Raw genomic sequence first — 26,930 nt, forward strand, 5'->3', positions numbered from 1 at the left:
GGGGGTGAACATGTGGGGTGGGGGGGAGTGGATATCCATTGGGGTGGTGAGGGGGACACTCAGAGGTCTCGGCCTCTGGTAGTGGGATATAAGTGGTCTTGACTTACGGAAGGGGGGCAGCAATGGTGGTCAACGTCTGGGGGAGGGGGACTAGGGTTGCCAGCTGTCCCGTATTAGCCGGGACATCCCGTATTTTGGGCTAAATTGGTTTGTCCCGTACGGGACCGCCCTTGTCCCATATTAGGCCTGAGGGCCACTGTGGGCCCGGACACTGTAGGCCCGGGGTCCGCTGTAGGCCTGGACAGTGTAGGCCCAGACACTGTAGGCCCGGACAGTGTAGGCCCGGACACTGTAGGCCCGGGGTCCGCTGTAGGCCTGGACAGTGTAGGCCCGGACACTGTTGTCCTGGACAGTGTAGGCCCGGACACTGTAGGCCTGGGGTCCACTGTAGGCCTGGACAGTGTAGGCCCGGACACTGTAGGCCCGGACACCACTGTAGGCCCGGACACTGTGGGCTCGGACAGTGTAGACCCGGACACTGTAGGCCCGGGGACCACTGTAGGACCGGACACTGTAGGACCGGACTTTGTATGCCCAGGACACTGTAGGCCCGGGGGCCACTGTAGGCCTAGACGGCGCAGTGGGCGCGGACACTGGGCGCGGACACTGTAGCCCCAGGGGCCGCTGTAGGCCCGGAGGCCCGGCCGCCGCCTAATGGAGGTTGCGTAGCAACCTGCCTCCTGGCCCGGGCGGCCGCCATTGGTGGAGCGGGAGCACGTGGCCGCTGGCTGGGTGAGGTCACATGTGGCGCGGGGCGGTGATGTCACCTATTTTCCCTTATTTGGGAATGAGGAAGTTGGCAACGCTAAGGGGGACATAGGTGGTGGTCTCGGCCTCAGGGTGGGGCAAGTCGATGGGGTCTCATTGCGAGAGGATTTGAGTTTAGGAGCAAGGAGGTCCGACTGCAGTTGTACAGGGCCCAGGTGAGACCACAGCTGGAGTATTGTGTGCAGTTTTGGTCTCCTAATTTGAGGATGGACATTCTTGCTCTTGAGGGAGTGCAGCGTAGGTTCACCATGTTAATCCCCGGGATGGCGGGACTGACATATGATGAAAGAACGGATCAAGTGGGCTTGTATTCGCTGGAACCTAGAAGGATGACAATAGACAATAGACAATAGACAATAGGTGCAGGAGTAGGCCATTCAGCCCTTCGAGCCAGCACCGCCATTCAATGCGATCATGGCTGATCACTCTCAATCAGTACCCCGTTCCTGCCTTCTCCCCATACCCCCTCACTCCGCTATCTTTAAGAGCTCTATCCAGCTCTCTCTTGAAAGCATCCAATGAACTGGCCTCCACTGCCTTCTGAGGCAGAGAATTCCACACCTTCACCACCCTCTGACTGAAAAAGTTCTTCCTCATCTCCGTTCTAAATGGCCTACCCCTTATTCTTAAACTGTGGCCCCTTGTTCTGGACTCCCCCAACATTGGGAACATGTTATCTGCCTCTAATGTGTCCAATCCCCTAATTATCTTATATGTTTCAATAAGATCCCCCCTCATCCTTCTAAATTCCAGTGTATACAAGCCCAATCGCTCCAGCCTTTCAACATACGACAGCCCCGCCATTCCGGGAATTAACCTAGTGAACCTATGCTGCACGCCCTCCATAGCAAGAATATCCTTCCTCAAATTTGGAGACCAAAACTGCACACAGTACTCCAGGTGCGGTCTCACCAGGGCCCGGTACAACTGTAGAAGGACCTCTTTGCTCCTATACTCAACTCCTCTTGTTACGAAGGCCAACATTCCATTGGCTTTCTTCACTGCCTGCTGTACCTGCATGCTTCCTTTCATTGACTGATGCACTAGGACACCCAGATCTCGTTGAGAGGGGATCTTATAGAAACATATAAAATTCTTAAGGGATTGGACAGGCTAGATGCAGGAAAGATGGTCCCGATGTTGGGGGAGTCCAGAATCAGGGGTCACAGTTTAAGAATAAGGGGTTGGCCATTTAGGACTGAGATGAGGAAAAAAACAGAGAGTTGTGAATCTGTGGAATTCTCTGCCACAGAAGGCAGTGGAGGCCAATTCACTGGATGTTTTCAAGAGAGAGTTAGATTTAGCCCTTAGGGCTAATGGAATCAAGGGGTATGGGGAGAAGGCAGGAACAGGGTACTGATTGTGGATGATGCCATGATCATATTGAATGGCGGTGCTGGCTCGAAGGGCTGAATGGCCTCCTCCTGCACCTGTTTTCTGTTTCTATGTTTCTCTGCCTCTCTGCGTATATATCACCTCCTCTGCCCCTCTGTCCTTCTCTTAACCCTCTCCCAACCCTATCGTGCTGCTACCTCTCCACCTTCCCCCCCCCGTCCCCCCCTTTCTGCCCTCTCTCACCACCTTCTGCCCCCACTCTGCTCCCCAAGCATCTCCCTGTCTACCCCTTCTACCCTCTGCACGCCCCTTACTTCAACACAAGAAATCCACCCTAGGTATACACAAAATGCTGGAGTAACTCAGCAGGTCAGGCAGCATCTCAGGAGAGAAGGAATGGGTGACGTTTCGGGTCGAGACCCTTCTTCAGACTGATGTCAGGGGGGCGGGACAAAGGGAGGATATAGGTGGAGACAGGAAGATAGAGGGAGAACTGGGAAGGAGGAGGGGAAGAGAGGGACAGAGGAACTATCTAAAGTTGGCGAAGTCAATGTTCATACCACTGGGCTGCAAGCTGCCCAAGCGAAATATGAGGTGCTGTTCCTCCAATTTCCGGTGGGCCTCACTATGGCACTGGAGGAGGCCCATGACAGAAAGGTCAGACTGGGAGTGGGAGGGGGAGTTGAAGTGCTCGGCCACCGGGAGATCAGTTTGGCCATCGCGGACCGAGCGCAGGTGTTGAGCGAAGCGATCGCCGAGCCTGTGTTTGATTTCGCCGATGTAAATAAGTTGACATCTGGAGCAGCGGATGCAATAGATGAGGTTGGAGGAGTAGCAGGTGAACCTCTGCCTCACCTGGAAAGACTATTTGGGGGAGGAGGTGCAGGTCTCGGCCCGAAACGTCACCCATTCCTTCTCTCCCGAGATGCTGCCTGTCCCGCTGAGTTACTCCAGCATTCTGTGTCCACGTTCGATGTAAACCAGCGTCTGCAGTTTTTATTTCCTACGCAGAAACCCTCCCTGCACAAAACACGAAGGCAGTGGCACAAGTGAATACCCCAGCCTGTCTTGTTTGGTGTCTCCAGGGTCCAGAAGCTATCTTCCCCACCCGCGCCTCCCCTCATCTACTCCCCCCCCCCCCTCCACCCCCCTCTCCTCTCCCTCTCCCAATCCCAGATTTACATCTCAGCGTTCCCTGCACAGATCATTAAAGATTTAGCATGCAGAATTATCCAGTGTCAGAGGTTGGTATTGGGAGGGGGTGGGAGAAATGTGGGGGGGGGGGGGGGTCGTGGGAGGGTAAAGGTTGGATTCTGATACCGTCCAGTGACGATGAGAACACGCCAGGGACTCCGGCACTTTGAACTTCATCACGATTCACAGCTTAATCAATGAAGTATTGGAGGAATAATTAAAGGCACAAGACGGGGAAATCAGCCTCATTTTTAATTAAAGATCCGCAGGAGTGCTGATCTCTCACTTAGCGGGCAGGTAGAGTGGGATTGCAGGCTGCAGCTAATGAGAGGGAGTGAGCAGGGAGAGCGGGAAGATTTGTGCGTGCAGCACTCCGCAAACTGTGGGGAATTGGCAGCCACTAGAACTGTGCTATGAATCATCCCGTCTTCTCAGCTCTTTGTCACAGACTCTTAATCAAATGTTAGTCCCTGCGAGACACGTTTATTCTTTGTGTGTGTGTGAGTGTGTGTATGTGCGTGTGTGCGTGTGTGTGTGTGAGTATGCGTGTGTGCGTGTGTGTGTGTGCGTGCACGCGTGTGTGTGTGTGTGTGTGTGCGTGTGTGAGTGTGTGTGAGTGCGTGTGTGTGCGTGTGTGTGAGTGTGTGTGAGTGTGTGAGTGTGTGTGTGTGCGTGTGTGAGTGTGTGTGTGTGTGAGTGTGTGAGTGTGTGTGTGTGAGTGTGTGTGTGTGAGTGTGTGTGAGTGTGAGTGTGTGCGTGTGTGAAACATAGAAACGTAGAAATTAGGTACAGGAGTAGGCCATTCGGCCCTTCCACCCAACACCGCCATTCGATGTGATCGTAGCTGATCATCCAAAATCAGTACCCCGTGCGTGTGCGTGTTCGTATGTGTGTGTTTGTGCATGTGCATGTGTGCACGTTTGCGAGTTTGTGTGTGCGTGTTTGTGTCAACATACGTATCTTGGTGTGAGTTTGTGTGTATGTGCATATACATAGATATACATATGTGAGCGTGTGTGTGCATGCGTGGATAAGCACCTCAATGTGTGTTTGCATGTATGTGCACACGCACATACATATATGTATATATACACCGATCAGCCAAAACATTATGACCACTGACAGGCAAAGTGAATAACATTGATTATCTTGTTGCAATGGCACCTGCCAAGGGGTGGGATATATTAGGCAGCAAGTGAACAGTCAGTTCTTGAAGTTGACGCGTTGGATGCAGGAGAAATGGGCAGGAGTAAAGACCTGAGCGACTTTGACAAGGGCCAAATTGTTATGGCCAGACGACTGGGTCAGAGCATCTCTGAAACGGCAAGGCTTGTGGGGTGCTCCCGGTCAGCAGTGGTGAGTACCGACCGACAGTGGTCCGAGGAGGGATAAACCACAAACCGGCGACAGGCAGGGTGTTGGGCGCCCAAGGCTCATAATAAGAGTATTAATACTCTTAATGTACTGTTGGAAGCTTTTCCTATTGTGGAAATATCAAAGACTAGAGGGCAGAAGACTTTCCTGTAGACTTTAGAGTTACGGCGTGGAAATGGGCCCTTCGGCCCATCGAGTCCACGCTGACCATTGATCCCCACACACTAGCACGATCCCACACACACTAGGGACAATTTACACTTTTTGTACCAAAGCCAATTAACCTACAAACCTGCACGTCTTTGGAGTGTGGGAGGAAACCGGAGCGCCCGGAGAAAACCCACGCAGGTCACGGGGAGAACGTACAAACTCCGTACAGACGGCGCCCGTAGTCGGGATTGAACCCGGGTCTCCGGCGCTGTGAGGCAGCAACTCTACCGCCGCGCCACTGTGTCGCCCAAAGTTGCTTTAAGGTGACGGGGGCAAAGTTTAAAGGAGATGTGTGGGGCAGGTATTAAACACAGAGGGTGGTGGGTGCCAGGCAGGTATGATAGAGGTGTGTAAGAGACTTCTAGATAGCCACTGAGATATGCAGGGAATGGAGGGGTATGGAGGAGATGAATTTAACTTGGTATCATGTTCGGCACTAGGGTTGCCAACTGTTCCGTGTTAGCCGGGACATCCCTTAGTTTGGGCTAAGTTAGTTTGTCCCGTACGGCCGCCATTGGTGGAGCGGGAGCACGTGGCCGCTGGCTGGGTGAGGTCACGTGGGGTGCGGGGCGGTGACGTCACCCTTTGTCCCTTATTTGGGAGTGAGGAAGTTGGCAACCCTATAAATTGACACAGACAGTGGTGGCTGAAGGGCCTGTTCCACGGGAGATGGCATGCAAACAGTGACCTTTAAAGAGACACATCTGGCATCTCATGAAACTAATAAAGACATGTGTGTAAATACGTTTAAAGGGATTGGCATCCGTGTAATACATTTGTTAAAGGGTAGAATTCTTAAAGGGATATGTCCTACATACACAGTGTAAAATGATTCAGGCTTCAATGCATTATTCAAAGCAAATGGTTCAATAAACTGTGTAGGAAGGAACTGCAGATGCTGGTTTATGCCGAAGAGAGACACAAAATGCTGGAGTAACTCAGTGGGACAGGCAGCATCTTTAGTGTAGTTTAGAGAAGCAGGCCCTTCGGCCCAAAGATACTAGAGGAGCAAGATAGACCACTCGACTCTAAAACCCGTAGTACGTCACGGCGGCCATTTCAGTCAGCAGAAACTTGCAGAAACATTTAAAAAGTAAAATATCAAAAATCTGTGAATTGGTAGATGAGATATATTCTGCATTTTAATGGTATCATCACACATACTGTTCCCCCACAACACTGATTACACTGCGAGAGGCGGGTTTTGCTTACTAAAATGGCTCCTTTGCATACTACACTTCAGCATAGGCGATTTCAACGGAGTGGTCCATCTTGGTCCTCTAGTATCTTTGCTTCGGCCCACCGAGTCTGCGCCGACCAGCGATCCCCACATATTAACACTATCCTACACACACTGGGGACAATTTACATTTACACCAAGCCAATTAACCTACAAACCTGCACGTCTTTGGAGTGTGGGAGGAAACCGATGATCTCGGAGAAAAACTCACGCAGGTCACGCGAAAAAACTCCGTACAGACAGCACCCGAGGTTAGGATCGAACCTGGGTCCCTGGCGCTGTGAGGCAGCAACTCTACTGCTGCACCACCGTGACTCAGTCTGAAGAAGGGTCTCGACCCCGAAACGTCACCCATTCCTTCTCTCCAGAGATGCTGCCTGACCCGCTGAGTTAGGCCAGCATTTTGTTTCTCTCTATGGTTCAATAATACTTTATTTTCATATGTACTTAGATAGAGTGAAATTATTAATTTTGCAAAGAATTCAGTAGGATCTTACTAGCTATAAGCACAACCATCAAGGGTGGTGAATCTGTGGAATTCTTTGCCACAGAAGGCTGTGGAGGCCAAGTCAGTGGATATTTTTAAGGCAAAGATAGATTCTTGATCAGTACGGGTGTCAGGGGTTATGGGGAGAAGGCAGGAGAATGGGGTTAGGAGGGAGAGATAGATCAGCCATGATTGAATGGTGGAGTGGACTTAATGGGCCGAATGGCCTAATTCTGCTCCACGGCACGGTGGCACAGCGGTAGAGCTACTGCCTCACAGCGTCAGAGACCTGGGTTCGATCCCGACTACGGGTGCTGTCTGTACGGAGTTTGTACGTTCTCCCCGTGACCTGCATGGGTTTTCTCCGAGATCATCGGTTTTCTCCCACGCTCCAAAGACGTGCAGGTTTGTAGGTTAATTGGCTTGGTATAAATGCAAATTGTCCCTTGTGTGTGTAGGGAAGTGTTAGTGTGCGGGGATCGCTGGTCGGCGCGGACTCGGTGGGCCTGTTTCCACACTGTATCTCTGAACTCTAAAGATGAGAATCTGTTACAACATCTGCTGCTCTGTTTCTGCATCGACTCAATTTCTCCAAGCAAGGGGCTGGACTCAGTCGATGGAGGGTTAATGTTCCCCTTGCCTCAGGTGCCTGGAACTGGGGTCACAGTCTCAGGCTCAGCAGCCAACCCTTTAGGATGGAGGTGAGAAGAAACATTGTTATCAAGAGGGAGGTGAAGCTTCTGAGGTCTGTGCACAAGGGCAGTGGAGGATCAGGGGCAGAGAATGCTCGAGAGGGATCAATGGATTTTTGGGTATTAAGGAAAAATAGAGCCTGTTTCTGCGCTGTATCTCTAAACTAAATAACACAGCAAAGGACAGGCCCTTCGGCCCACAGTGTCCGTGCTGAACATAATGCCAAGATAACCTGATTTCATCTTAGGCGACACGGTGGCGCAGCGGTAGAGTTGCCGCCTCACAGCGCCAGAGGCCCGGGTTCGATCCTGACTACGGGTGCTGTCTGCACGGAGTTTGCACGCTCCCCCCGTGACCTGCGTGGGGTTTCTCCGGGTGCTCCGGTTTCCTCCCACACTCCAAAGACGTGCAGGTTTGTCGGTAAATTGACTTCGGTAAAAATTGGAAGTCACCCCTAGTGTGTGTAGGATAGTGTTAGTGTACAGGGTGATCACTAAATAGTACAGCACAGGAACAAGGACCTTCGGTCCACAGTACCCGTGCTGAACATGATGTCAAGTTAATCCCATCTGCATGCACATGATCCATACCCCTCCATTCCCTGTCAGTGAGTGATGGAGTTGGTCAGCGTGGGAACAGGTCCTTAGGCCCACCTTGTCCATGATGACGATGGACACAAAATGCTGGAGTAACTCAGTGGGTCAAGCAGCGACCCGAAACGTCACCCATTCCTTCTCTCCCGAGATGCTGCCTGACCCACTGAGTTACTCCAGCATTCTGTGTCTACCTTCGATTTTGTGACCCATTCCTTCTCCCCAGATGCTGCCTGACCCGCTGAGTTACTCCAGCATTTTGTGTCCACCTTCGATTTTGTGACCCATTCCTTCTCCCCAGAGATGCTGCCTGACCCGCTGAGTTACTCCAGCATTTTGTGTCCACCTTCGATTTTGTGACCCATTCCTTCTCCCCAGAGATGCTGCCTGACCCGCTGAGTTACTCCAGCATTTTGTGCCTACCTTCAATTTAAACCAGCATCTGCAGTTTTTTTCCCCTTGTCCATGCTGTCCAAGATTTGGCCCTTTCGTGATGACCAATCGATGAGAGGAATCTCCACCCACCCATTTGGCCCATAGCCCTCCAAAACGAACGAAAAGTCCTCAGGCGAGCATAAATATATTAATCTCGGTTTTAGAGAGAATCAATAATTCTGCCTTCCAGTCGCATGGGGTGGAAAACAGCAAGCATTCACCGCGTTCTCGGTTAATCTTTTTCCCGCGGACGAAATATCAAAGACGGCAAGGTATGGCTTTAGGGTGAAAGAAGGAAGGTTTAAAGAAGATACTTGCAGGGCAAGTGTTTCACACAGCGGTTGCTGGGGGTCTAGAACGTGCTGCCAGGGGTGGTGGTGGAGCAGATACAAACAGAAGAGTTGAACAAGCCTTTAGACAGGAACATGGACATGTATGGAATGCTGGAATAGGGATCACATGCAGGCAGATGTGGAAAATTAACCTTGGCACCTTCTCTGCCACAGAAGGCAGTGGAGGCCAATTCAATGGACGTTTTCAAGAGAGAGAGTTAGATTTAGCTCTTAGGGCTAACGGAATCAAGGGATATGGGGAGAAAGCAGGAACGGGGTACTGATTGTGGATGATCAGCTATGATCATATTGAATGGTGGTGCTGGCTCGAAGGGCCGAATGGCCTACTCCTGCACTGATTGTTTATGTTTCTATGTTCAGCACATACGCACAGGAACAGGCCATTCAGCCTTCAGCGTATGTGCTGAACATAGAAACATAAACAATCAGTGCAGGAGTAGGCCATTCGGCCCTTCGAGCCAGCACCACCATTCAATATGATCATAGCTGATCATCCACAATCAGTACCCCGTTCCTGCTTTCTCCCCATATGTTGGGATATGTGCTATGTTCCATGTTCTTGTCCATCTTCATTAACTAACCCAGACGGTCTAGACAACAGTGAAGGCAGAATAATTGGCAAGGAGGAAGGATTTAGAGTCCTAGAGTCTTACAATGTGGAAATAGGCCCTTCGGCCAACCGAGTCCGCGCCGACCAGCGATCCCCGCACACTCACACCATCCTACACACACCAGGGACAATTTTTAGTTATACCAAGCCAACCAACCTACAAACCGAAGATCTCGGAGAAAACCCACGCAGGTCACGGGGAGAACGTACAAACTACGTACAGACTGCGCCCGTAGTCGGGATCGAACCCGGGTCTCTGGCGCTGTGAGGCAGCAACTCTACCGCTGCGCCACCATGCCGCTATTCATGTTCTGTGTATGTTCTGTGCATGAAAATTGGAAATAGCAGGAAATCGACTTGGCTCCCTCAATGTAAACTGTCCCCAGTGGGTGTAGGATAGTGTTAGTGTGCGGGATCGCTGGTCGGCGCGGACACGGTGGGCTGAAGGGCCTGTTTCCGCGCTGTATCTTGCATGGAGATGTCTTGGTGGGGTGGGTGGATATTCCTCTCGTCGCCAGGAGAGGAATGGCCGGGCTGATACAAACACACACACACACACACCCCCCCCCCCCCCCACAAACACCCCCCCCCCCCCCACACACACACACACACACACACACACACACACACATACACACACACATACACACACACACACACATACACACACACACATACACACACACACACATACACACACACATACACACACACACACATACACACACACATACACACACATACACACACACACATACACACACACACACATACACACACACACATACACACACACACATACACACACACACACACACACACACACACACACACACACACACACACACACACACACACACACACGCAGCGATCCGTGTCTGTGGGGCGGGGCGAGCCGGCTGTCAATATTCCAGTCTTGGCCAGGAATTTCCTGAAATTAAAAGATCGACTTAGAATCACAGAGTGATACAGTGTGGAAACATGCCCTTCGGCCCAACTTGCCCACACCGTCCAACATGTCCCAGCTACACTAGTCCCACCTGCCCGCGTTTGGTCCATATCCCTCCAAACCTGTCCTATCCATGTACCTGTCTAACGTTTTTCTTAAACGTTGGGATAGTCCCAGCCTCAACTACCTCCTCTGGCAGCTTGTTCCATACACCCACCACCCTCTGTGTGAAAAAGTTACCCCTCAGATTCCTATTAAATCTTTTCCCCTTCACCTTGAACCTATGTCCTCTGGTCCTCGATTCCCCTACTCTGGGCAAGAGACTCTGTACATCTACCCGGCCTGTTCCTCTCATGATTTTATACACCTCGATACGATCTCCCCTCATCCTCCTGCGCTCCAAGGAATGGAGACCCAGCCTGCTCAACCTCTCCCTATAGCTCAGTCCCTCTAGTCCTGGCACATCCTCGTAGATCTTCTCTGTACCCTTTCCAGCTTGACAACATCTTTTCTATAACACGGTGCTCAGAACTGAACACAATTTTCCAGACTCTGCTGTCATCGACAGTCATTTAGAAAACTTATTTTAGGAAACGTAGTATGATCAAAAATATGTATGAAAACATTTGAAGAGTTATGAAACCATCATCTGTCTGGACTAGACACAACATGCTGGAGTAACTCAGCGGGACAGGCAGCATCTCTGGTTGCTGGAAATCTGAATAAAAACCAGGAAATGTTATGATCATAAGATCATAAGTGATAAGAGTAGATTGAGGCCATTCGGCCCATCAAGTCTACTCCGCCATTCAATCATGGCTGATCTATCTCTCCCTCCTAACCCCATTCTCCTGCCTTCTCCCCATAACCCCTGACATAGAAACAAAGAAACATGGAAAACAGGTGCAGGAGTAGGCCATTCGGCCCTTCGAGCCAGCACAGCCATTCAATATGATCACGGCTGATCATCCACAATCAGTACCCCGTTCCTGTTTTCTCCCCATATCCCTTGATTCCGTTAGCCCTAAGAGCTATATCTAACTCTCTCTTGAATACTATATATCCAGTGAATTGGCCTCCACTGCCTTCTGTGGCAGAGAATTCCACAGATTCACAACTCTGGGTGAAAACATTTTTCATCATCTCAGTCTTAAATGGCCGACCCCTTATTCTGAAACTGTGACCCCTGGTTCTGGAGAAAAGGGATAGGTGACGATTCAGGTCGAGACCCTTCTTCAGACCCGGAACGTCACTTTATTCCTTCTCTCCAATGATGCTGTTTGTCCCGCTGAGTTACTCCAGCATTTTGTGTCTTACTTTGGTTTAAACCAGCATCTGCAGTTCCTTCCTACACTGCAGAGTCAAGAGGGTTTAACGTGTGTCTAACATATGATGAGCGTTTGTCAGCACTGGGCCTGTACTCGCTGGAGTTTAGAAGGATGAGGGGGGACCTCATTGAAACGTACAGAATAGTGAGCGGCCTGGATAGAGTGGATGTGGAGAGGATGTTTCCACCAGTGGGAGAGTCTAGGACCAGAGGGCACAGCCTCAGGATTAAAGGGCACTCTTTTACAAAGGTGAGGAGGAACATCTTTAGTCAGAGGGTGGTGAATCTGTGGAACTCATTGCCACAGAGGGCTGTGGAGGCCGTCAGTGGATAGATAAGGCAGAGAAAGGCAAGTTCTTGATTAGAACAGGTGTCAAGGGTTATGAAGAGAAGGCAGGAGAATGGGATTAGGAGGCAGAGATCAACCATGATTGAATGGCGGAGTAGACTCAATGGGCCGAATGGCCTAATTCTACTCCTATAACGTGAACTTGTGAACTTGTTGACCTCCTCGGATTGGAGCACCACGAGCTCATTCTTCTAAACTCCAGCGAATGTAGGCCTAGTGGCGTCAAACGCTTATCATGTGTTAAGGTGAGAGGGGAAAGATTTAATAGTAATCTGAGGGGCAACGTTTTCACTCAGAGTGTGGAGGGTGTATGGAACGAACTGCCAGAGGAGGTAGTGTGTGCAAAGGAACTGCAATTGCTTGTGTACCGAAGAAAGACACAAAGTGCTGGAGTAACACAGCGGATCAGGCAGCATCTCTGGAGATAAAGGATGGGTGACGTTTAGGGTCGGGACCCTTGTCCAGTCTGGAGATGAGTCTTGACCCGATCTTTGACCCATCCCTTTACTCCAGAGATGCTGCCTGACTCCAGCATTGTGTGTCTATCTGCCTGAGGAGGTAGTTGAGGCAGCATTTAAGATACCTGGGCAGGTACATGGATAGGAAAGGTCTAGAAGGATATGGGCCAAAGGGGGACAAATGGGACTAGCCCAGATAGGGAATCTCGGTCAGCATGGACAAGTTGGGCTGAAGGGCCTGTTTCCGTGCTGTATGACTCTGTACTTGCTTTTCACAGTCTGAGCAATCAGCACAGTGGTGCAGTGGTAGAGTTACTGCTTTCCAGCACCTGGGTTCGATCCCGACTACGGGTGCTGTTTGTACGGTGGCTTTTCTCCGGGTGCTCCGGTTTCCTCCCACACTCCAAAGACGTGCAGATTTGTAGGTGTGTCTCGACCCGAAGTGGCACGGTGGCGCAGCGGTAGAGTTGCTGCCTTACAGCGAATGCAGCGCCGGAGACCCGGGTTCCATCCCGACTACGGGCGCCGTCTGTACGGAGTTTGTACGTTCTCTCCGTGACCTGCGTGGGTTTTCTCCGAGATCTTCAATTTCCTCCCACACTCCAAAGACGTGCAGGTTTGTAGGTTATTTGGCTGGGCAAATGTTAAAAAAATTGTCCCTAGTGTGTGTAGGATAGTGTTAATGTGCGGGGATCGCTGGTCGGCGCGGACCCGGTGGGCCGAAGGACCTGTTTCCGCACTGTATCTCTAAATCTAAAAAATCTAAAATCACCCATTCCTTCCCTCCAGAGACGCTGCCTGTCCTACTGAGTCACTCCAGCATTTTGTGTCTGTCTCAGCTTCGTAGGCTAATTGGCTTCTGTAAATTGTCACTAGTGTGCAGGATCGTCAAGTCACGTCAAGTCAAGTCAATTTTATTTGTATAGCACATTTAAACACAACCCACGTTGACCAAAGTGCTGTACATCTGATTAGGTTCCAATAGAAAAAAAATGAAAACATACAGTAGCACGCAAACAGTTCACAGCGCCTCCTCAATGAGCCTCAAACGCTAGGGAGTAGAAATAGGTTTTGAGCCTGGACTTAAAGGAGTCGATGGAGGGGGCGGTTCTGATGGGGAGAGGGATGCTGTTCCACAGTCTAGGAGCTGCAACCGCAAAAGCGCGGTCACCCCTGAGTTTAAGCCTAGACCGCGGGATAGTGAGTAGCCCCAAGTCGGCCGATCTGAGGGACCTGGAGTTAGAGAGGTGGGTTAGAAGATTTTTGATGTAGGGGGGGGTGTGTCCATTTAGGGCTTTATACTTGAATAGGAGGAGCTTGAAGTTGATTCTGTACCGTACAGGGAGCCAGTGGAGAGAGGCCAGAATCGGGGTGATGTGGTCCCTTTTACGGGTACCCGTCAGGAGTCTCGCTGCGGCGTTTTGGACCAGTTGCAGGCGGGACAGGGAAGATTGGCTGATCCCAGTGTATAGGGAGTTGCAGTAGTCTAGGCGGGAGGAAATGAAAGCGTGAATGATTAGCCTCAAATGCTAGGATAGAATTAGTGTGAGCGGGTGAGGGATGGTTGGAGATCGACACTAAATGCTGGAGTAACTCAGGGGGTCAGGCAGCATCTCTGGAGAGAAGGAACGGGTGACGTTGAGGGTTGAGACACCCAAAACACTGATTACACTGCGAGAGGCAGAGCGAACGGCGGGTTTTGCTTACTAATATGGCTCCTTTGTGACTACACTTCAGGATAGGCAACTTCATCGGAGTGGTCCATCTTGCTCCTCTAGGTTCTTTGGTACTATTCCTCCCTCAGTACTACCCCTCCCTCAGTACTACCCCTCCCTCAGTACTACCCCTCCCTCAGTACTACCCCTCCCTCAGTACCACCCCTCCCTCAGTACTACCCCTCCCTCAGTACCACCCCTCCCTCAGTACTACCCCTCCCTCAGTACTGCCCCTCCCTCAGTACTACCCCTCCCTCAGTACCACCCCTCCCTCAGTACTACCCCTCCCTCAGTACTGCCCCTCAGTACTACCCCTCCCTCAGTACTACCCCTCCCTCAGTACTACCCCTCCCTCAGTACTACCCCTCCCTCAGTACCACCCCTCCCTCAGTACTACCCCTCCCTCAGTACCACCCCTCCCTCAGTACTACCCCTCCCTCAGTACTGCCCCTCCCTCAGTACTACCCCTCCCACAGTACCACCCCTCCCTCAGTACTACCCCTCCCTCAGTACTGCCCCTCAGTACTACCCCTCCCTCAGTACCACCCCTCCCTCAGTACTACCCCTCCCTCAGTACTACCCCTCAGTACTACCCCTCCCTCAGTACTACCCCTCCCTCAGTACTACCCCTCCCTCAGTACTGCCCCTCAGTACTACCCCTCCCTCAGTACTACCCCTCCCTCAGTACTACCCCTCAGTACTACACCTCCCTCAGTACTACCCCTCCCTCAGAACTACCCCTCAGTACCACCCCTCCCTCAGTATTACCCCTCCCTCAGTACCACCCCTCCCTCAGTACTACCCCTCCCTCAGAACTACCCCTCAGTACCACCCCTCCCTCAGTACTACCCCTCCCTCAGTACCACCCCTTCCTCAGTACTACCCCTCCCTCAGTACTGCCCCTCAGTACTACCCCTCCCTCAGTACTACCCCTCCCTCAGTACCACCCCTTCCTCAGTACTACCCCTCCCTCAGTACTGCCCCTCAGTACTACCCCTCCCTCAGTACTACCCCTCCCTCAGTACTACCCCTCCCTCAGAACTACCCCTCAGTACCACCCCTCCCTCAGTACTACCCCTCCCTCAGTACCACCCCTCCCTCAGTACTAACCCTCCATAAGCACTGCCCCTCCCTCAGTACTACCCCTCCCTCAGTACTAACCCTCCATAAGCACTGCCCCTCCCTCAGTACTACCCCTCCCTCAGTACTACCCCTCCCTCAGTACCGCCCCTCCCTCAGTACCGCCCCTCCCTCAGCACTGCCCCTCCCTCAGCACTGTCCCTCCCTCAGTACCGCCCCTCCCTCAGCACTGTCCCTCCCTCAGCACTGTCCCTCCCTCAGCACTGTCCCTCCCTCAGTACTGCTTGCAGTGTGGATGCGACTGTGATTTTGTTGTTACTGATGTTGTTGCTGTTGTTGTTGTTGCTGCTGCTGTTGTTGTTGCTGTCGTTGTTGTTGTTGCTGTTGTTGTCATTGTTGTTGTTGCTGTTGTTGTGCTGCTGCTGTTGTTGCTGTTGTTGTTGTTGCTGTTGTAGTTGTTGTTGTTGTTGCTGTTGGTGTTGGTGTTGCTGTTGCTGTTCCTGTTGTTGTGCTGTTGTTGTTGTTGTTGCTGCTGTTGTAGTTGTTGTTGTTGTTGCTGTTGTAGTTGTTGTTGTTGTTGTTGTTGGTGTTATTGTTGTTGTTGCTGCTGCTGTTGTTGCTGCTGTTGCTGTTGTTGTTGCTGTTGGTGTTGGTGTTATTGTTGTTGTTGTTGCTGTTATTGGTGTTGTTGTTTGTTGCTGTTGTAGTTGTTGTTGTTGCTGTTGTTGCTGTTGTGATTATGGGCCCATTATAGAGTTATTGGCCTCAACTGGAGTGCAGCCCAAAGATACTAGAGTAACAAGATGGACCACTCCATTGAAATCGCCTATATTGAAGTGTAGTAGGCAAAGGAGCCATTGTAGTAAGCAAACCCCGCCGCTCGCTCTGCCTCTCGCAGTGTAATCAGTGTTGTGGGGGAACAGTATGTGTGATGATACCATAAAAATGCAGAATATATCTCATCTATCGATTCACAGAGTTTTGTTATTTTTCTTTTTAAATGTTTCTGCCAGTTTCTGTCGACTAAAATGGCCGCCGTGACGTAGTGCGGTTTTTAGGGTCGAGTGGTCTATCTTGCTTTGTCCCGCCCCCCGACATCAGTCTGAAGAAGGGTCTTCTTCACGGCGGGTTTTGCCTACTAAAATGGCGGACGTTACGCTCCTTTGCGTAGTACACTTTCCTTCTCTCCTGAGATGCTGCCTGACCCGCTGAGTTACTCCAGCACTTTGTGAATAAATACCTTCGATTCGCACCAACATCTGCAGTTATTTTCCTACATATCTTGCTCCTCTAGTATCTTTGGAGCAGCCCCTTTTCCACTGAGGCAATGCTTAATTTTCCCTGTTGCGGTCAGCGTGAGTTCAAGGGACATAAACCCTCAGACTGACGGTTTTGCCACAAATGTTCTCTCGTGATTTAAAGCAGGCGGCAAATTACCTGCGAAACCATTGCCATAGACCCTCCAACAAGCGAGGCTAGGCCAGTAACAATTAATTTGCCTTGAGCAGAGGTAAGGAAGCAAGATTGCCCATGTCTGCGGACTATCGCCGTTGTATTGTTAACAGTACTCAGGGTATAAATTTACTGACGGAAGGTGTTGAAGGGGTCCATCGGAGCGGCAACAGGTTCTCTGTAAACTCTGCTGAGGGGCTCGTGCAGAGAGAGTCCATAAAACAGCAGGACATGAGGAAGCTGTATTAATCACAGCCAGGCACTGAGCAGTTAGTTCCAAGCCCTGCAGAGTTTCCAAAGAGGCTTTCTCTGCTCCTGGAAACGCCAAGAGTAGAGGGCGTTTTCAGTTCACGACACAGACACGCTCATTTGTTCCATGTACCTCTCCACTCGGGTCCCGCATTAGCCGGGACATCCCGTATATTTGGGCTAAGTTAGTTTGTCCCGTACGGGACCGCCCTTGTCCCCGTATTAGTAGGGTTGCCAACTTCCTCACTCCCAAATAAGGGACAAAGGGTGACGTCACTGCCCCACGCCCCACGCCCCACGTGACCTCACCCAGCCAGCGGCCACGTGCTCCCGCTCCACCAATGGCGGCCGCCATTGGTGGAGCGGGAGCACGTGGCCGCTGGCTGGGTGAGGTCACGTGGGGGCGCGTGGCGGCGGCGTCACCCTTTGTCCCGTATTTGTGAGTGAGGAAGTTGGCAACCCGACTCTCCGCGTCGTTAAAATCGTTCTCCCCCTGACTCTCAGTCTGAAGAAGGGCCTCCACCCAAAACGTCACCTATTTCACCAGAGATGCTGCCTGACCCAAAATGCTGGAGTAACTCAGCAGGTCAGGCAGCATCTCCGGGGAGAAGGCTTGTACTCGCTGGAATTATAGAAACATATAAAATTCTTAAGGGGTTGGAGAGGCTAGATGCGGGAAGATTGTTCCCGATGTTGGGGGAGTCCAGAACCAGGGGTCACAGCTTAAGGATAAGGGGGAAGTCTTTTAGGACCGAGATGAGAAAACATTTCTTCACACACAGAGTGGTGAGTCTGTGGAATTCTCTGCCACAGAAGGTAGTTGAGGCCAGTTCATTGGCTATATTTAAGCGGGAGTTAGATGTGGCCCTTGTGGCTAAAGGGATCAGGGGGTATGGAGAGAAGGCAGGTACGGGTTACTGAGCTGGATGATCAGCCATGATCATATTGAATGGCGGTGCAGGCTCGAAGGGCCGAATGGCCTACTCCTGCACCTATTTTCTATGTTTCTATGTTCCTATGAATGGGCAACGTTTCGGGTCGAGACCGTTGTTCAGACTGAAAGTCAGCAGAAAGGGAAACGAGAGAAGTAGAGAGATATAGGGTTTATAGGGTTTATAGATGTGGGGAAATAGTTTTTCGTTTAGTTTAGATTAGTTTAGTTTAGTTTAGAGATACAGCGCGGAAACAGGCCCTTCAGCCCACCGAGTCCGTGCCGACCAGCGATCCCCACACACTAACACTATCCTACACACACTAGGGACAATTTCTTTATACATTTACATGTACCTCCTTCTACCCTTAACTCCTGACACCCGTACTAATCAAGAATGTGTCAATCTCCATTGACGTGGTCTCCACAGCCGTCTGTGGCGATGAATTTCACAGATTCCCCACCCTCTGACTAAAGACATTCCTCCTCATCTCCTTCCTGAAAGCATTTGAAAGATACTTCTACACGTGCATAGATCGGAAAGGTTCCGCGGGATAGGGGTGAAACATGGGTAAATGGCCAGCGCAAATTGGTGGAACAGCACCTCATATTTCGCTTGGGCAGTTTACACCCCAGTGGTATGAACTTTGACTTCTTTAACTTCAGATAGTCCCTTCAGTCCCCTCTCTCTCCATCCCCTCCCCCTTCCCAGTTCTCCCACTAGTCTTCCTGTCTCCGACTACATCCTATCCCTGTCCCGCCCCCTCCCCTGACATCAGTCTGAAGAATCAGAATCAGAATCAGAATCAGAATCAGGATCAGAATTACCTTTATTGTCGTCCAAAAAAAACAGGTCTTTTGGACGAGATTTCGTCACCCACAGTCCAACAATAAGAGCAATAAAATAAGCAATAACACACACAACCACAAACCAACATAAACCGAACAAAGAAACATCCATCACAGTGAGTCTCCTCCAGTCACCTCCTCACTGTGATGGAAGGCCAGATTGTCTTCTCTCTTCCCCTGCCGTCTTCTCGGGCTGTTGAAGTTGCCACGTTCCAGGCAGCGCCAGACGGTGAAATGTCCGCAGCGGGCCGACCCAAGCCCCTCGATCCGGGGCGACTTGACCCGAAACGTCACCCATTCCTTCTCTCCAGAGATGCTGCCTGACCCGCTGAGTTACCCCAGCATTTGTGCCTACCTAGAGGTAAATGAGGTTGGCTTAGATGGAGCAACTAGTTTGGCACGGACGGGTTGGACTGTGGGGCCTGTCTCTGGTCCATGTGACTGACTGTGACTGAAGTCGGTAAATTCTTTGATATTATAAGGAAATCAAGTGAAATCGGTTAGTACAGGGAGGGTCACTGGGAGAGAGGATGAGCCATAGTCCTGTTAGATAACAGCAGTCGATGTGAAAGGCCAACTGCTATTGTGAACATTCATCTCATTGCCTTTTGATGCTGGTGCATGAAGCAATAAAAAGTCATAATGGGCAGGGTAGTAAGTAGTAATGGGATGGCGCAGCGGTAGAGTTGCTGCCTCACAGCGCCAGAGACCCGGGTTCCATCCAGACTACGGGTGCTGTCTGTACGGAGTTTGCACGTTCTTCCCGTGACCTGCATGGGTTTTCTCCGAGACCTTTGGTTTCCTCCCACACTCCAAAGATGTGCAGGTTTGTAGGTTAATTGGCTTGGCAGGAATGTGAATTGTCCCTAGTGTGTGTAGGATAGTGTTAGTGTGCGGGGATTACTGGTCGGTGTGGACTCGGTGGGCCGAAGGGCCTGTTTCCGTGCTGTATCTCTAAACTAAACTAAACTAAACCAAACTAACTGATGTATTCAAGAGAGAGTTAGATTTAGCTCTTAGGGCTAACGGAATCAAGGGATATGGGGAGAAAGCAGGAACGGGGTACTGATTTTGGATGATCAGCCATGATCATATTGAATGGCAGTCTGAAGAAGGGTCTCTACCTGAAACGTCACCCATTCCTTCTCTCCTGAGATGCTGCCTGACCCGCTGAGTTACTCCAGCATTTTGTGAATAAATACCTTCGATATTGAATGGCGGTGCTGGCTCGAAGGGCCGAATGGCCCACTGCACCCAATTTTCTATGAACTGAACTAAATGTCAGAGGACCGGTGTTAGAAAAAAACTACAGATGCTGGTTTAAATCGATGGTAGACACAAGATGCTGGAGTAACTCAGCGGGTCAGGCAGCATCTCAGGAGAGAAGGAATGGGTGACGTTTCGGGTCGAGACCCTTCTTCAGGTATGTGCGTGGGTGTGTGTGTGTGTGTGTGGGCATGTGTGATCATGTGTGCATGCGCATGTGTGCATGCGTGAGTGTGTGTGGGCACGTGTGCGTGGATGTGTGTGTGAGCGTGTGCATGTGTGTGGGCATGTGTGAGTGTGCATGTAAGCGTGCGTGCGTGCATGTGGGCGTGTGAGTTTGTGGGCATGTGTGCATGTGTGTGGGCGTGTGTGTGCGTGTGTGCATGTGTGTGAGCATGTGTGTGAGCGTGTGTGCATGTGAGCGTGTGTGCATGTGAGCGTGTATGCGTGTGTGTGGGCGTGTGTGAGCGTGTGAGCGTGTGAGTATGTGCGCGTGTGTGTGGGCATGTGTGAGAGTGTGTGCATGTGAGCGTGCGTGCGTGCTTGTGAGTGTGTGCGCAAGTGTGTGTGTGTGTGTGTGTGTGAGCGTGTGTGGGCGTGTGTGAGCGTGCGTGCGTGTGAGCGTGTGTGCCTGTGTGTGAGCGTGCGTGCGTGCGTGTGAGCGGGCGTGTGTGCGTGTGAGCCGGTGTAGAGTTGCTGACCCAGGGCGTGGGGTTTGGTGCTGATCCCGTGGTGTGGCTGGTCGTGGTGACCGGGCTGGGCAGTGCGAGGGCGGAGAGTGCTGGCGTGCTGGCGTGCTGGCGAGCCGGGAGGACGGGGTGTTTGGAGAGAGCAAGCTGCAGGCAGGCACGGGGGACTGCACGTGATGACAAGTGGGACGGGATGCTGGGCTGTTAGATGCATTATTTAGATGCCCTGCAGGCAGGCTTTTAAAGCCTTCCTTTAGCCCGAGGACAGAACACTGCGGCAGCTGTTGAAGGCTGGCGGTTTATTATTATTAAAACAGCATAAATGCAAAGGCAGTAAGTTGCCTGTGACTTGGCAAGTGAGGGTACACAGGCCACACGTCCCCTTCTCAACGGCTCTCCCTGTCACCTGGGCGAGAGTACCTGGGGTGGCACGGTGGTAGATTTGCACCACACACACTAATGCACACGCATGCGGTCACGCACTGACACATGTGAACACTGCACACACGTCCACGCACACAAAAATGCTCACGCATCCACGCGCGCACATCCATACACACACAAATGCACACACTCACACATGCCTACCTCACAGCGCCAGAAACCCGGGTTCCATCCCGACTACGGGTGCCGTCTGTACGGAGTTTGTACGTTCTCCCCGTGACCTGCGTGGGTTTTCTCCGGGTGCTCCGTTTTCCTGCTACACTCCAAAGACGTGCAGGTTTGTAGGTTAACTGGCTTCGGTAAAATTGTAACTTGTCCCTAGTGTGTGTAGGATGGTGTCAGTGTGCGGGGATCGCTGGTCGGCGCGGACTCGGTGGGCCGAAGGGCCTGTTTCCGTGCTGTATCACTAAACTAAACCAAACTAAAAGCTGTAGTTTGCGTATGACCCTGTCAAATCAAACCATACTGTGCACAATACAATCAAGCCACACAGAAGTACAACAGGTAGTGCAAACATACCAGAGTGAAGAATATACTGTCACAACAATACAGTTACAGAGAGAAAAGTGCAAGATCCGCAATAGGATAAGTTGGAAGATCGGGACTACACCCTGAGCTTATGGGTGGACCAAGAAGGATGAGAGGAGATCTTATCGAAACGTATAAGATTATTAAGGGGTTGGACACGTTAGAGGCAGGAAACATGTTCCCAATGTTGGGGGAGTCCAGAACAAGGGGCCACAGTTTAAGAATAAGGGGTAGGCCATTAGAACGGAGATGAGGAAAAACCTTTTTCAGTCAGAGAGTTGTAAATCTGTGGAATTCTCTGCCTCAGAAGGCAGTGGAGGCCAATTCTCTGAATGCATTCGAGAGAGAGCTAGATAGAGCTCTTAAGGACAGCGGAGTCAGGGGGTATGGGGAGAAGGCAGGAACGGGGTACTGATTGAGAATGATCAGCCATGATCACATTGAATGGCGGTGCTGGCTCGAAGGGCCGAATGGCCTCCTCCTGCACCTATTGTCTATTGTCTATTGACCATAACAGCAGGGAAGAATCTGTTCCTGAATCTGGTGGTATGTGCTTTGAAGCTTGCTGAAATTAGTACTGGTTTATTTATGTTGTGTATATCAAGATACCGTGAAACAACTTTGGTCAAAGTCAGGCCAAAACATCCATGTCTCAAGAAGGGTCCCGACCCGAAACATCACCTTTCAATGTTCTCCAGAGATGCTGCCTGACCTGCTGAGTTACTGCAGTTACTTTGTGTCTTAGCTCAGTTTAGTTTGGATTGGAAAGACTGGGCTTGTATTCACTGGAGTTCGGAAGGATGAGAGGGGATCTTATGGAGGCAAATAAAATTATATAAAGGACTGGATAAGCTAGATGCAGGAAACATGTTCCCAATGTTGGGGGAGTCCAGAACCAGGAGCCACACAGTCTAAGAATAAAGGGGAGGCCATTTAAAACTGAGGTGAGAAGGAAACCTTTTCACCCAGAGAGTTGTGAATTTGTGGAATTCTCTGCCACAGAGGGCAGTGGAGGCCAAATCACTGGATGGATTTAAAAGAGAGTTAGATAGAGCTCTAGGGGCAAGTGGAATCAAGGGATATGGGGAGAAGGCAGGCACGGGTTACTGATTGTGGATGATCAGTCATGATCACAATGAATGGCGGTGCTGGCTTGAAGGGCCGAATGGCCTCCTCCTGCACCTATTTTCTATGTTTCTATGTTTCGTGTTTAGAGATACAGCATGGAAACAATTCTACTGAAGCCAATTAACTTGCATGCCTGCGCGTCTTTGGAGTGTGGGAGGAAAACGATGATCTCGAAGAAAACCCACGCAGGTCACGGGGAGAACGTACAAACTCTGTACAGACAGCGCCCGTAGTCAGGATCGAACCTGGGACTCTGGCGCTGTAAGGCAGCAACTCTACCGCTGCGCCACCGTGACCACCCCTACCGGGAGTGCCTTGACAGAGTGGATGTAAGACAGATGCTTGCCCACGTGGGCTAATGCAGTTAGGGGGTCATTGTTGAAAAACAAATGGTCGCTCTTTAACACATGGTGGCGGTGACATTTACTTCACTCCGGGAGCCAAGAGTTTGTCTGTCATCGGTCGAAACCAGCATCTGCAGTTGCAGGGAGACACGAGTCTTTCAAAAACTGCAGATGCTGGTTGGAATCGAAGGTAGACACAAAATACAGCGAATGCATCGCCGGAGACTCAGGTTCGATCCTGACTACGGGCGCCGTCTGTACAGAGTTTGTACGTTCTCCCCGTGACCTGCGTGGGTTTTCTCTGAGATCTTCGGTTTCCTCCCACACTCCAAAGACGTACAGGTATGTAGGTTAATTGACTGGGTAAAATGTAAAAATTGTCCCTAGTGTGTGTAGGATAGTGTTAGTATGCGGGGATCGCTGGGCGGCACGGACTCGGTGGGCCGAAGGGCCTGTTTCCGCGCTGTATCTCTAAATCTAAAAAAAATCTAAAAAATGCTGGTGTAACTCAAAGGGTCAGGCAGAATTTTGGGAGAGAAGGAATGGGTGACGTTTCGGGTCGAGACCCTTCTTCAGACCTGAAACGTCACCCATTCCTTCTCTCCCGAGATGCTGCCTGACCCGCTGAGTTTCTCCAGCATTTTGTGACTACCTTCACTTATCCTGTATCTGCACACTGTAAATGGCTTGATTGTAATCATGTATTGTCTTTCCGCTGACTGGTTAGCACGCTACAAAAGCTTTTCACTGTACCTCGGTACACATGACAATAAACTACACTCAAACTGAGGAGCGGAATTGAGGTTTCAGTGGGAATACCATGATTTCATTGAATGAGAGAGAGGGATTGAGACCTGGACTTGCCTGCTACTGTCTTGTATACATGTCTTTGCATGTGCGAAATTCTGGGTGGCACGGTGGCGCAGCGGTAGAGTTGCTACCTCACAGCGCCAGAGACCCAGGTTCGATCCTGGCCACGGGTGCTGTCTGTGTGGAGTTTGTACGTTCTCCCCGTGACCTGCGTGGGTTTTCTCCGGGTGCACCGGTTTCCGCCCACACTCCAAAGACCTGCAGGTTTGTAGGCTAATTGGCTAAAGTAAATAGTAACTTGTCCCTAGTGTGCGTAGGATAGTGTTAGTGCACGGGCTGATCGCTGGTCGGCGCGGACCCGGTGGGCCAAAGGGCCTGTTTCTGTGCTGTATCTCTAAACTAAACTAAACTAGAGGTCACAAGTGGACAATGTCAAACTAACCCCCACAGACGAATGGGAGAAGGCAGGAACGGGGTACTGATTGAGAATGATCAGCCACGATCACATTGAATGGTGGTGCTGGCTCGAAGGGCCGAATGGCCTCCTCCTGCACCTATTGTCTATTGTCTATTGTCTATGGTACAGAAGTGTGAAAATGCACACCTCCAGATTCAGGGGCAGTTTCTTCCCAGCTGTTATCAGGCAACTGAACCATCCTACCACAACCAGAGAGCAGTGCTGAACTACTATCTACCTCATTGGAGACCCTTGGGCGATCTTTGATTGGCTTTACCTTGCATGAAACGTTATTCCCTTATCATGTATCTGTACACTGCGGACGGCTCGATTGTAATCGTGTATTGTCTTTCCGCTGACTGGTTAGCACGCAACAAAAGCTTTTCACTGTACCTCGCTCGGTACACGGGACAATAAACTGAACTGAAGTGAGCCACCTCGCCCGGCGCACTCTGCGGTTGGTGTCGCTGATCGCCCGGTCCCTCTCTCCCCAGGAGACGCGTTGGACAACAGCTTGGCCTCGCCCGGGACCGGAGACGACGACGAACTCGACAAGGACAAGAGACGGCAGAAGAAGAGGGGCATCTTCCCGAAAGTCGCCACCAACATCATGCGGGCATGGCTCTTCCAGCATCTCACGGTAAGAGTTGGACCGGGCGGGGGGGGTGGCAGGGCCGGGTGGGGGATGGAGGAGGGTGTGAAGGAACCATCTCCTTGCCTACCCTCACCCCTAGATAGAGACAGAGATAGATTGGTTTTTGATTAGTACTTGGGTGTCTGAGGCAGCAACTCTACCCATTGTGCCACCTTGCCAATCTGCAGGCAACCTGGATAGAGTGGATGTGGAGACGATGTTTCCACTGGTGGGAGAGTGTAGGACCAGAGGGCACAGCCTCAGAATTAAAGGACGATCCTTTAGGAAGGAGATGAGGAGGAATTTCTTTAGTCAGAGGGTGGTGAATCTGTGGGATTCTTTGCCACAGACGGCTGTGGAGGCCAAGTCAGTGGATATTTTTAAGGCAGAGATAGATAGATTCTTGACTAGTGCGGTGTCAGGGGTTATGGGGAGAAGGCAGGAGAATGGGGTTGGGAGGGAGAGATAGATCAGCCATGATTAAATGGCGGAGTAGACATTACAATACAATACAATACAATACAATACAATACAATACAATACAATACAATACAATACAATACAATACAATATATCTTTATTGTCATTGTACAGTGGTACAACGAGATTGGGAATGCGCCTCCCATACGATGCAATAATTTAATTAGCTAGTCAGTATTCATTTAAACAACCCAATGAAACAAATTGTAACCGTTTTAAAACAGGGCCGAATGGGCCGAATGGCCTAACTCTGCTTCTATCTCTTGTGACTTTATAGCATCCGAGATCAGGACTGAACAATAATCGATGGATCTGTGAGGCAGCAGCACTACTGGGCTGCCCCAAAACAGTGGTCACAGATTTGTTTTAAGGGGCTTTCAAAAGGAGCAGAGGCAGACACCATGAGAGGAATAGATCGGGTAGATGCACAGAGTCTCTTGCCCAGAGTAGGGGAATCGAGGACCAGAGGACAGAGGTTCAAGGTGAAGGGGTAAAGATTTAAAAGGCATCTGAGGGGTAACATTTTCACACAACGGGCGGTGGGTGTATGGAACGAGCTGCCCGAGGAGGTAGTTGAGGCTGGGACTATCCCAACGTTTAAGAAACAGTTAGACAGATACATGGATAGGACAGGTTTGGGGGAAATTGGACTAAACGCAGGCAGGTGGGACTAGTGTAGCTGGGGCATGTTGGCCAGTGTGGGCAAGTTGGGCCAAAGGGCCTGTTTCCACGCTGTATCAATCGAAGGCTCTATGACTCTACAATTGGCCCTCAGTAATTGGCCCGAGTGTTAAGGGAGTGGATGTAAAAGTGGGATAACATAGAACTAGTGTGAACGGGTGATCGACGGTCCTCGTGGACTTGGTGGGCCGAAGATCTAAACTCAACTAAACGTTGGAACAAATACAATGGCCCTGGTTTGGTTTAATTTAGTTTAGTTTAGTTTAGTTTAGAGATACAGCGTGGAAACAGGGCCTTCGGCCCACCGTGTCTGCGCCGACCAGCGATCCCCGCACACTAACACTATCCCACACATACTAGGGACAATTTACAATCTTTACCGAAAGCCAATTAACCTACAGACCTGCACGTCTTTGGAGTGTGGGAGGAAACCAGAGCACCCGGTGAAAACCCACGCAGGTCACGGGGAGAACGTACAAACTCCGTGCAGACTAGGGTTGCCAACTATCCCACTCCCAAATACGGGACAAGGAGACATCACCGCCCCGCGCCCCATGTGACCTCACCCAGCCAGCGGCCACGTGGTCCCTCTCCAACAATGGCGGCCGCCTGAGCCGGGCCGGGTGGTGGGTTGCTATGCAACTTCCGTTAGGCGGCGCCTGGGCCTCCAGACTGTCCGGACCTACACTGTCCGGAGCTGAAATGTCGGAAACCTAGAGTGTCGGTCCTAAAGTATCGGGATCTACAGTGTCCGGGCC

The 26,930-nt window shown here is 51.0% G+C and overlaps 1 protein-coding gene across 1 annotated transcript in view; it reads left to right on the top strand.

Annotated features, from left to right (window-relative positions):
* The window catches only part of LOC144611746 (homeobox protein meis3-like), a 189,701-nt gene that overhangs the window by 123,920 nt on the left and 38,851 nt on the right, over positions 1-26,930 (top strand). The window contains exon 6 of the mRNA XM_078430979.1: positions 24,872-25,017. Within this exon, the coding sequence (XP_078287105.1) occupies positions 24,872-25,017 (146 nt within the window). The remainder of the gene's footprint in view (positions 1-24,871; positions 25,018-26,930) is intronic.

The sequence above is a fragment of the Rhinoraja longicauda genome, chromosome 41 (genome assembly GCF_053455715.1).
Source record: "Rhinoraja longicauda isolate Sanriku21f chromosome 41, sRhiLon1.1, whole genome shotgun sequence".
NCBI classification, from domain to species: domain Eukaryota; kingdom Metazoa; phylum Chordata; class Chondrichthyes; order Rajiformes; family Arhynchobatidae; genus Rhinoraja; species Rhinoraja longicauda.